General features: G+C 31.5%; 1 protein-coding gene across 1 annotated transcript in view; it reads right to left on the minus strand.

The window, feature by feature from the left end:
- Positions 1-1,111: 1,111 nt before the first annotated feature.
- Corin (corin serine peptidase) overlaps positions 1,112-12,741 on the minus strand; it is a 54,644-nt gene continuing 43,014 nt past the window's right edge. The window contains exons 17-20 of the mRNA XM_012370191.2: positions 12,470-12,623; positions 12,186-12,309; positions 11,859-12,007; positions 1,112-11,553 (exon numbers count right to left, since the gene is read on the minus strand). Of these exons, the coding sequence (XP_012225614.2) occupies positions 11,362-11,553; positions 11,859-12,007; positions 12,186-12,309; positions 12,470-12,623 (619 nt within the window). The 3' untranslated portion in view covers positions 1,112-11,361. The remainder of the gene's footprint in view (positions 11,554-11,858; positions 12,008-12,185; positions 12,310-12,469; positions 12,624-12,741) is intronic.

A 12,741-nucleotide genomic window follows, 5' to 3' on the forward strand; every position in this document is an offset into this window, starting at 1 on the left:
AAAAAAACCCTTTAACCCGCTGCCCAGGATACCATGTATACGCGCTGTGTTGCGTACGATACGGAGGCAAAATGGTGTGTAATCATCTTCGGATTAGAACGATGACATTTTCGTCGAATGACAATGAATAATAGCGGCTCAGAGCATCCACGTGTTTGATTTGCCAGTGTGATTCTTTCAGCTTCATTCTAAAATATTTTACAACACGACTATTTAGGTGCATTTGCGATAAAAAATGTAGATAAATATTATTATACGCCGCCAAATAAAGTCCTGAATAAATTTTCGTTGCGTGAAAGAAATTTTGAGAAAGAAAACAATTCAAAAGCGATAAAATTATTGATTGTTTTTATAACACGTCAAAATTGGTGGCGATAATATAAATTTATGTAATTTTGCAAAAAATGGTCGTAGAGAATTTTTAAGAAATCTTTTTCCCCGACAATGCTTCTGTTCCAAGCGGTGCCATTTGCAAATTAATCATGAAAAATTAGGAATAGATTTTAATTTTAATATTTGCATAAAGTTGAAAAAATTATTTTTTAACTTTGCTTAAGATGTTATGTTTCTTTTATTATCATAAAAATTTTTGTTATCATTGCAGTATTATGCGTGAGTTTACCGTGCTTGCTTCAGTGCTGAAACTTGTTTCAACGTATTGATCGAGCGGTTCACGTTTTAGCAGTCGTCGTACCAGTTACTGGTAAGTCTTGTTTGCTATCATCTGTTGTTAAATACATTGCAAATAATATGTTATCAAACTTTAATATTACAAGAATTATAGATACATATAAAAAATAAATATCTCATAGAATTTATTTTATATAAAAATATTATATTTTTACTCAACTATTAATGCTTTTCAATTATAAGTCTTTTTATACGCAAAAATTTCGATATTTTGCAATATTAGTGCCATATTGCAATGATATTAGTATAATATCATCGCGAACAAAAATGTAAAGGTGTTGAATAATAAGATATACACTGTTAATACATAATTTATTTTTCAACACGAATTTTCCATAAATATATCATATATCAATATTCATCATATATTTTCTGGTTGCGTATAATAATATTTTCTTACAACACACTGTTAATGTGTATGTATGTATATATGTATATATATATATATATATATATATATATATATTCATATATATATATCTATAGATCTTTTAATATAGTTTTTTTTTGTACCAATCCGACTTGCGCGTTTATGAACTCACAATATGATTCTCGTGCCATGCTTTATGTGCCTTCTTTTATTTTTGCAGATTGTATCAAAAATGAATGATCAAGAAAATTATCAAGTCTTTAATTGTTTTAAGTGTGCAATAAATATCTTGGGATATTGATTATTTTCTTTTGATAGATATGTTGAAGATATGTTTCTAAGTGCTCATATTATTGCTGATAAATTTTATTTTGTACTTTTTTTATTTATATCATCACTAGTAGTCTTGAAAATATTTTATTTTTGATCAATCTGCAAAAATATGTCGACGAACAGGCTGATGCTCTTATGCAGTCACGCGGTTTCAATAATTAATATTTAAATTTTTAATGTCGTAAAAAAAATAAATTTTTGGATGAAATTAATTACAATTAAATCACGATAATCATAATTAAATTTAAACATTACACATTAACACACACACACACACACACAATGTTTATACAACTGTTAGAATTCTCAACATATTAAAACAATGATAAACATTTTAATTATCTGTTTAACAATTTAAATATTTAAACGAAACAAATTATTTATCTATGTGTCGTGCTTATTTATTTAACTCTTTGTAATCGAAATATTTTATTCGCATTCTTCTGGTAATTGAATTCGAATAGAAGTAATTTTCTATAGTTTCAATCTAATTTTTGCATTGCAATTGAGGTTCTCTAAATTAATATTTTAGTATTGCAAAAATGTAATGAAAGCATAATAAAAACTTGTTAGTCTTGAAATAAGAATTATCGAACAACTTGAACGCACTGAGATTACACAGAGTTAAATAACGATTTCAGTATAAAAACAATGCTATTATATAATTTTGACAAAGTATCGATAACGCATGAAGCATCAATTTGCGCACTGCTGCAAGTACAATGCCGTAAATTCTCTTGTTACAATGACTATAGCATTGTTTCGAGGGGGAGATAAAGAATGTATATATATATATATTTCATATATATCTTGTCAAATATTCTGCTACGTGACAGACTACGACTCTCGACCAGCAAGAGTGAGTTCAATTAACGTTCTCTTCTTTAGTCTACTTCTGTTTCAAGATTTACAGATAGTTAACAGCAATATGTATATGTACGCAACAATATTCCATAGTGTCCACGCTAAAGACGAGACAGTCACGTTTGATATTACACTAATGAATAGGAAAGGCAGTGCAAGCGTTGATTCTACTGTATCATCTCGAAGTCAGTTTGACAATCGATATACTTTAGCGTCGCATGTTTAAGAGAGGGAAAGAAAATCCGGTTTATTACACACCAAACTACCGTAATGTTTCGTCGTGCATGATGAAACGTCAATTCGTACATTTTCTAGGATATGATTGTATTTACAAAATTTTATTTTTATTTTTTTCGGGGAGCTCGTATAAACGTATAATATAGTTTCTATTTATTTCTTGCATTGCTAATAATAATTTCTATATGATATCTTTATAAAGAACTAGTCATCCTGTAACTAGTATATCACCTTGTAATTATGTCTAAACGATTAATGAGCCAAAAGTGACTTCGAGATAACGTCATTGTCTCTTACAGTACATTTTAGCGTTAAGTTGATCGCGCGCAGTGAAACACATCAGTGATTAGTGACGACGACAGCAGGTGAATGTGTTATTGTTTAAGGATAAATTTTGCCGGCGCATAAAATAAATGTTTGCGGATCGTAAGAACATCGTTACAGCAATGTTGAAATGTGACATTTAAAGTTCGAAAGCAATGGAATAATCTGAATAATGTCAATTGATGCACGCCCATATGAGAGATCGTACGACGTAAGACTATATGACAAATTCAGATTTACAAATACTGAGATGACGGAAATGCGAAGCTGCGAACAGACAGCACAAATATCTCGTGGATGAAAATGTAGTTGCGATCGCACGTTTAACGATTCACAGCGATGACCGTCTTTACCCAGTTCAACATTAATTACGATCTAAGTACAACACTGCCTAAATCTATGTATCAATCACAGCGATACATGACGTGTGAACGTTACCTACATTTACATAGCCAACGCCAGGTATATATTCGACATACAAACATCAGCTTAATTACTTTACGCCTACACGCAAACGCCAGTGTAGTGCATGGGAGCACTAATTGCACACAGCTTGATATAGAGCGGATAAGAAACTACTTGCACATCTCGTCCGAGATGACTTATATACAAAAATTAAAAATATCATTGCACACACAAATCATTCCTATAAGAATATTTCCACTAATTTCTATCTTTATTGTACTTGTATCGTATAAACTTTTACAAACTTTTGAATATAAATATTTTCCTTTCCCGTGTAAAATTATTTCGAGCTGGACAGAGTGTGCAAATATTTCTTATCCACCATATTTTATAAATATTAGCATGTTTTTTTAGGTGTGTGTATGTATTTTGCATGTATGTAACGCGTGTAACTACATCATCGACCACTGATTGTACGATTAGGATTTGTGCCGAGCACAAACAAGCGATCACATTCAAGATCCCCACGTTGTATTCGCTATCGTCTTCTCTGAATATACTTACGCTAAAAGCAAGCTGAAGTCAAAATATATCTGAGCTTGCAAAATTATGAAATGGAAATCTTTTCTCAAATTTATGATACCTTATGTATCCGGCTTCGTTATTCTCGTACTCTTTTTCTCCGCTTATATCTTATATTGAAGATTTTAAGCTATACACTTATATCATATATCATGCAAACATATATTAATAGTTCTCGGTGTTGAATAAAACGTGGGGTACAATGTACAGCGTAGAAGTCATGCGCAATTATTTTTTTAAGCGACTTCCAGAAAAATAAGTTTTAATCTTAATTATATTAAGAATCGTTGCATTCTTGCCTAATATTTTTCACACAAACATACATTACACCTTTTATTTTTATTCTAGAGAAGCAGAAGTACGATACATATAAAAAAATAATTGCAGTGTTATTTTTACCAAATAAACTTGCAGAAACAAGTCGTAATTCTACAAACCAAGAATAATAATTTTACATTTATCAAAAATTATCTATCGAATATCAAAAATAATATGTATGAGCCTCAGTAAATTTTATCAAATAACTATATGTAGATAAATATCTTCCGCTGCAAACTTGCATTATCATAACCGTCAAGAAAACTATAAAGTATTCTACATCCTAAATTTTATTTTACCCTATTGATATCGACCATATTTTTACAAAACGTAAGTTTACTTACAGCGATTTTATATCATGTTCTGACGTGTTTCTGAATCACCAGAAATCTGCGATAAAGTAATTATACATACGATAAAGTAACAAAAATAATTTTTATTGAAAAAATAAAATTTTTTCTACTAGAAAAAGATATGAAAGAATATGAAAGCCTTGATTTATATTATAACACGGTCGATATCAAAATTTTTTTGTACAATAGTATATCAATTTTCAAGCTCAGTAACGATTGTATAGTTGCGCTGACACATTTCTCTCTTAAGATAGTTTATACCTAATTTTTTTCCATTCTATATCTTTCCATTTATAGAATATAGAGATCATTTATGAGTTGGAAAGCGTGAAAAGTCGGACATTGTATTCGTATCGCTTTCACGATACTCTTGCATATTTTTCACATAGAATACAAAACGCAATACAATTTCGCGTATCAATATCAGCATTGAAATCGTATCAACTGTTTTGACATTCTATCTGTATTAATATTTGGATGCACATTTATTCCGACGTCTGACGTTTTCAGCTGAAACAATTTTCTAAACCCGATGAGAATCGAAGAAATCGGAAACAGAAACGCGCAAGAGACTACGAATGCGTTTATTCGTTTGATGAATGGAAACGTATTACGCGATACTGAGAAAGTATAGCAGCTGATATGCGATCACATTACTCTGCTTCCGATTTTCCCAATTATCGAACTTGAACTACGTACGAAACGCGCTCACTGTGAGTGAGCGTTCCGTAACCGCGCTTATTTGTGCAACATCTTGCGACGATTCATATACGTATATATGATGTATACCTTACGCTACCTTACTATCCGACATTGACTTCACAGGAGTAATTACGCATTTTCGTATAGTACCTTTTAGAAAGAATACTTCCTCGCGAGAAAGAAAGAGACACCTGTATTTTGTGCGCAGCATTTCTCCGTACCCTTCAGTAAGCATAATTCACGCCAAGGCTTCCAACACTTACATGAGTCACTCTACTCGAGCGTAAGTGAAGAGATCTCTCTATGATATAATCATGCGTCCTTTCGATGTGAATGAGCGAAAATAACCAGATCACTGGCGCAAACTATTGGAGAGCTGACTAATTATAACTACAGTACAAAGCGAAACATACTTTCATTAAGTTACGTAACTTACTCGATTGGCCTATGAGAACCTAACAACTTTTATATTTGACATATAAATATTACACGTAAAACAAAGTTTTTATTATATTTTACGCAACTGTTCTTAAATTGACGCACGGATATTGATTCTCAATGCAGAATCCATTCCTAAAACAATCTCTAAATCTAGCAACTAACATCGTAACGTACTTTAGAATATTTAACGTATCTCATGGAAATCATTTTTGTGACAACGTATCTTAGAAGTTCCTCTTCGCTAGTGTTACAGTTTGTTTATACCTATACATGCGAAATCAGAACCAAATCATATTTTTTTCGCATTTTGTTTAGTACTTTTTACTTAGATAACATTATATGCGACAGTTAAAAAATTGATAAATTAAAATAATAAAACAATCGTTCTTATCACTAAAATATATTCATATAAATAATTGCGTATTATTCTGTACGCGCTGTACGACTTGGAAAATTGGCTTTATACGACGGAAACATTTACTTATAATAAAATCTCTTTTAGCTGCTAAAAAACCTTGTCATGCAGAAAATGTTTCTTAGATAAAATTATATTATTTCAAATTTAACACTGAAGCGCTAACAATTAAATTAATGCCTCGTGCATCAAATTCTCTCTATTTACCATAAATATATTGAGAGATTTACCATAAATATATAACTATTTATCTGTATCTATAAAATCTTATATTAATTTTTCAATATTTTAATATAATATTGACTATATTTTTATTTTATATTATTTTTATGTGTAAATGTATATATATATAATATGTATATATCTATAAACCATTGACTTTACACTTCATCACAATAGTTTGTTTGCGCACCTGCGGTCAGAAACATTTTTGTTTTATACCAAATTTATAAAACATTGTAAAATGAGAAAAAACAAAACTGCTTACAATAAAAGTAACACAATAAACAACAGTTTTATAGAATCTTAATAGTGATATATATTCTATATGTCGAATTTAATTCATAAAATCAAAATTTCCAAAAAGCATTATGTGAGATGCACGTAAAAACAATAACTGTCAATTTAAATTACGATATGATGTGTAAATACGAAGATTACACATTTTACTTGGCAGTTATTGTCTTTTAACTTAATATGACAAGCAAAGAAGTTAATTAATCGTTAATTATTCATAAAATGCAACGGACAATTATAAAAACAATATGCCACCATTTTTGATTGTCTATCGTAACTTTTTTCAAATATATGTGAAAACAATGTATAATATACATATTTCATGGAAATATTTTATAATGTAAATGGAAACGCAACGAAACTTTAATTCTTTTTTTCATACTGCACCGAACAAACAGTTTTCGATTGCAGTACATCTTCTCTTTATAGTAATATTATGAGGACAATTTTAATAGGCTATCCGAATTATCGTATTACAGTTACATATTCCTATTATTTTAAACTAATCACTTTTTATATCCTAGGCTCTCTTACGAATAATTTCTTATTTTAACTCTTAATATATAATTTTTATTGTCCATCATGGAACATTTCCTAACGCTATTTATTGTCTGCTCACACAGTATTGTCGGTTATTTTAGTATATTATCCATTTTTACAACTAAACTGTTGTCTGGATACTAAGGAAGACCATTATTGTCCAACGTTTTTCCTTATTGTCTGTTAAGTTCCTGTTTTAGAAAAGCGTTCTTTGATGTCTGAAATTTTGCGATGTTTCGTAAAATAAATCTCTCTTCAGTTTATCGGATAAAAGCGAATATATTACTATTTTCTTATGTATCGAAAAATGCTTTCTTCATATAAAATAAACTGCTATCAAATATCAATTATATAAATATTGCAAATAATATATAAAATATTACACATCACTATTTTATTTAATTGCGAGAACAAAGAAAAAATTTTTTTATTTTCAAGTAATAAAAAAAGCAGAGTTCCCGTTTTCTCATTAAGAAATAATTAAATAAATATAGTTCGTAAGAGAGTAAATTAAGATGGATACTAATTGTCATTCTGGCCAACAATACTGCTATATACGTTTCGCCGCTTAGAAAAAGTCTAAGCCAATTATTAAGGCTTCTAGATTCCATAAACAATATATATCTTGTACAAAGTATATTAAAAAACGATTTTTCTAGAGTGCAGGTCAAAAAAGTGCTGGTGCAGAGTATTGTCCCTAGAATTCAGTCAACATGTTTCTTACGTTTATATCGAGTAACGATACGACACTACGAACACTAATCTACAAGCCTTTATACTTATTGTTAGGCGTTTTTAAACTGCAATATTACTGCATACATATAACAACTTACATAGAACTTATTTATATTTGCACGTACGTACTGAATATTTCAATTAGATTACGATAGACTGAGCAACACTGTCAAGTATACAACATTAAATTCTTTTAGTTCTGATTATATTCTCTTTTCCTTAACCGGTTCAGGACGGGCGTACTACATATAGTAACTTGAATATCTCGAGAACGGATTAATATTTTTTAATGAATAAAGTATCATACTTGCAACTTTCGACTTTTTAGGGTCGCGTTCGCTTATATCAATGCTTGGAATTACTTCAACTTTTCAGCCGATTCTCGCGGCACACGCCTCCTTTCCTCTCCTTATCGCGCGCACCGCAGCCGCTAGGATCAGCGCCGCCGACGCTCGAAGCGGTGCTATTTATTCGATTAATGTTGGATTTTTCTCCCTTGATCATTAAACATACAATAAGGGATAGCGCCGCTCTTAACGCTCGGCGGCGTTGGCCCTAGCGGCTGCAGCGCGCGCGGTAAGGAGGGGAAAAAAAGCGTGTGTCGCGAGAATCGGCTGAAAAGCTGAAGTAATTCCGAGCACTAGTGTAAGTGATTGTTTTGAGGTTTATCACACAAAAACGAACTTTTAATGCATTATTTACTAAAATCATTATTTCGAAAATTAAAAAAAAAAACCCCGTCCTGAAAGAGTTAAATAATGTTATAACTATTGATTAAAAATATATATAATATTTCGTAATATTATGTAAAATAAGCTCAATATATCTTATTTATTTTGTTCAAAAATATTTACGAGTTTTATAAATATACGAAAGTAATCATGCATTTTTTTACATGATTATAACATGCTATTTGCAAAACGGAAAGACTTATTATTCTGATAAAATTATCCATTATAGAAGATTTGATTAACATTAAATTAAATTAAATAATTAAAAATATTCAACAAAAAATATAAAAATTTATTCATAACAGTTCAATAATAAAATTAATAAAAATAAAAAACATTTATCTTATAATTCTAAAATTGTTTTTGTTTCGTTCGCTCAGCCTAGCATCAAAGAATTCCTGCATACCGTACCTTCCGACGTATTATAAGCGCGCTGTAAAATGATGAGATCGATAGACGATACTAGCAAGCGTAAATAAAGTTTAGACTGCAACGCTATTTCTCCCTAAATAGCGTTTACAGTAAAATATGCGCTGAGAATGCTCGCTATTCGTTGTGGCAGTTCTTCCGTCTTTGATCTATATATACCATTTGCATAATACAAGATCTATTGTGGATGTTTACACACGTAAATATGAATTGTGGTATTCAATGAGATGGCTCAAGCATTTGTCATAGCTAATGGAAGGCACAGCATGCAGTATGTATGTCTCCGTTTGTCTACATTTAGAAATGCGACTACGGTTTTAGGTGCCTGGCACGCTCTTTTAACGAATACGAGTATTATACAGATAACTGGTTATACATACGTTGCAATGCATTTACATCGATAAGCACATAAATATTATTTGTCATAGGATATTGTCGTATTGTCTATTATTTAAAATATTTACGCGAAGTACACTAATGCATTTTATGCAATTCGTGTACGATATTTTACCCATAGCGGGTGTGCGCTTAACTCGTTTCTTTATAAAAAAATACTGTTTATTCATTATATATATTGTGCTTCTTCAGCGCATAAAATTTTTTTCACCTTATAATAGAGTAAATTAAATCTATGTCTAGTGATATTAAAATATCTGCGCAACCGTCTGTGTCACAAATTTTCGAACAGTATTTAGTATCTTTTTTCACAACGAATATATCGGTAAATAAATAACTTCGATCTTGCAAACTGCACAAATATATTTTTTCTAGCAACGGAAAAAGTTAATATTCATCCAGTAAGCCAAATATTAACAATGTAAACATTGCGAACATTTGGCCATCGGAACATTTAATAAACTATAAAGTTTATTTAATATAATTCTAATAATAAAGGTGTGAATACGTATTAAAATAATGCATTCATATTAAAAATTTTGCTTTTTGTCAAATCTTTAAATTAACGATGTAGCATGTCTGATTTTCATTAAATAATTAATAGTATAATAATCAATAAATATCAATAAATAATTATAGTTCCGTGAAAAGTGTCAACACAAACGTAAGTATATCAAATATATCGGCGGAAGAGAGCTATTTCAAAAGAAGATTTAAGATCTTCGTCCATTCGCATATAAGGGTAGTTTATAAATCACAGATTTCCTATTGATTGCCATACAAGCATATAAGTCGTTAGGTGGAACAGTGGTATAAAAAATCTAAAATACTTAATAAAAAAGATTCATTTTCTTTATTATTGTACCTCTGTCTATGATACTGTGAAGGAAAAATTTTTTAATCTTATGTCATACCGATACGATGGGCATTTTATGCCTCTCCTAAAATGTTTTTATTACCTATTATATTACTTACACCACTATTCCGCTCGAACGGCTCATATCACCGAATGCTGTTAAACGCACACCCTATTGATCAAGGGCCTCGACCACTTGGTGGTTCATACACGGCTGTCCTAAAGTCGGCAGCGATACAAAATATTTTTTGCCGCATCATATGCGTGATTTTCGTTTTGTCGCAAATCCTTGAGGTTTCTTATTTCAGTACCAAAAGTACATACATCGACATTTTGATCCGCTCTTTTGTCTAGTAATCTCCTAGAAAATGGCTTATTATTTGAACTTATGTACGCAAACATCCTCGGCATCCACATGTGGCTTCGCTTACAAAATAGTATATTCTATATGTTTCCGATTATCTCGTATTTTCCTTGTTGAGTGGCTTATATTCGTAAAATCTTCTTACGAAAGGTCGTAAAGCGATGAAAACTTCGTGTCAGTTGGACGAGCTATGAGAGCTGCGGTAACAAATATCGGTATCCAGGACGTTGATAATTAAATCAAATTCTACGATCATTTTTTTTTTGTTCGTAGGAAAGAATATTTTTCCTGTTGCAGTTTGCTATAATAAATTTCCTTGATTGAATTAATTCTTTCTGTTATCACTCGAGGGAAAATTCAGCTATGTCATCATTCATCGTCCGGAATCCCAGAGCTTAGCAAACACTCACACAAATTGTCTCCTCGATTAGTGATTCTTGTCAGCTCCCGATTATCTGTGCCTAATCACGAGCGAGATCGTCATTAATACGTGACTCTCCGCTATTTTCTTCATCTAATACCACGCAAAATACAAAATATCGCCTGCGACGTTCAAGATAATACAGGATGCTCTCCTACGGCAACTGCCAAGCGTAGATTAGCAGACGGGGATAATTGCTTTCGACTTCTTCCAATATTTCGTCAGGCGACATAATGAAAGTCTATCGACGTTTTACTCCGTTTCACTTCCTTCTCCTTTCACCTGATTTATTTCGATGTTGTCCATGATCTTGTTCAAATATTTGCTCGACTTGGTCGATTACGCTTTACCCCCGTTCTCGGAATACCTAGACATTTCTTTTTGGATCCACGGTACGTACTTGGGCACGTTAGCGTAGACTCCGGGCAGTTTTGGATGGGCGCAATATATGCCCCAGCTGACAATTCCGCCGACGAACCATCTTTCCTTGTCATGCTCATCCTGGCACAACAAAGGTCCTCCAGAATCACCCTTGCAGAACAGAAGTCAAATAATTCGGAAACTGCTATTTTTTTCTACTTGTCAAAATAATTGTTTAAAAATTAATACATTGTACGAAAAATTGCTTTTTAGAAGTTGGATTTAGATATTTCAACAATAATTTCCAAATACTTATTTCAAATAATTCCATAATTTATATCAATCAATTAAATTTAACCAATAACTTTTTAATTTCAAAATATGATTTAATAGTAATTTATTATCATTAATGTACGTAACATTTTTCGTTAAGTTCCATTCGCGTGGAATGCACACGCAAAGATATGCTTACTTACCTGGCAAGCATCTTTTCCTCCATCTGGATAGCCAGCGCAAATCATTCCATCGGTGACGTTCAATTCTCTATGCGCTAACCAGGTATTACAGATCTGTCGGTCGAGAATAGGAACTTCGACCTCATTTACGGCTGGCTCATATTCAGCAGCTGAAACAGAGCAATGAATTAGAAAAAAATCACACTGAGATACAAATTGACGAGTTCAAAGCAAAAATAAATTTTTAAAAATTTACTTTACATTCAAAACATTATAAATTATTGTACGAACGTTCTGAGAAATATTTTTTTAAATACAAATAATATGGATATAGTATAAAATATTTACAATCAGTATCGTTTTTCTTGCCCCAGCCGATGACGATGCATCGTGTACCGGTCTTAAGATTAGTGGCAGCAGTCGGTAGACATACAGGCCTTAGATGCTCATGATATTGAACTCGCTTTTCAAGCTGCAATATAAAATAATAAATTAGTGATGAGCTGAAAATAACATTCAAGTATGAATTAAGTGGAATTTTATCTTGAATTTCTCTCTCGCCATGTTTTAGAAGTAAAACTCAAATATATCATTAACTAAAAATCTAAGTAAAGTAAAAAATCCACACTTACTTCAAACAGTGCAACGTCGTTGTCATGAGGCACACCCAAGTTGTAATACGGATGGGCAATCACTCTTCTCACTTTTACTTTTTGACCGAGATAAGTGTGAGAGAGTCTTCTGGTAATGCCGAGCTGAATGGTCCAGCCAGATACGTCCGAATGGCTGAGACACAAAGAAAATTCGATGTTAATTACATTGAATATGTAAAAGTAGAATTTAATGAAATAAATACAATTTCCGAAGTAATATTTTTACATGTAAATGTTGATAATTAAAATAG

Source organism: Linepithema humile, chromosome 5, assembly GCF_040581485.1.
Source record: "Linepithema humile isolate Giens D197 chromosome 5, Lhum_UNIL_v1.0, whole genome shotgun sequence".
In the NCBI taxonomy this organism is placed as follows: domain Eukaryota; kingdom Metazoa; phylum Arthropoda; class Insecta; order Hymenoptera; family Formicidae; genus Linepithema; species Linepithema humile.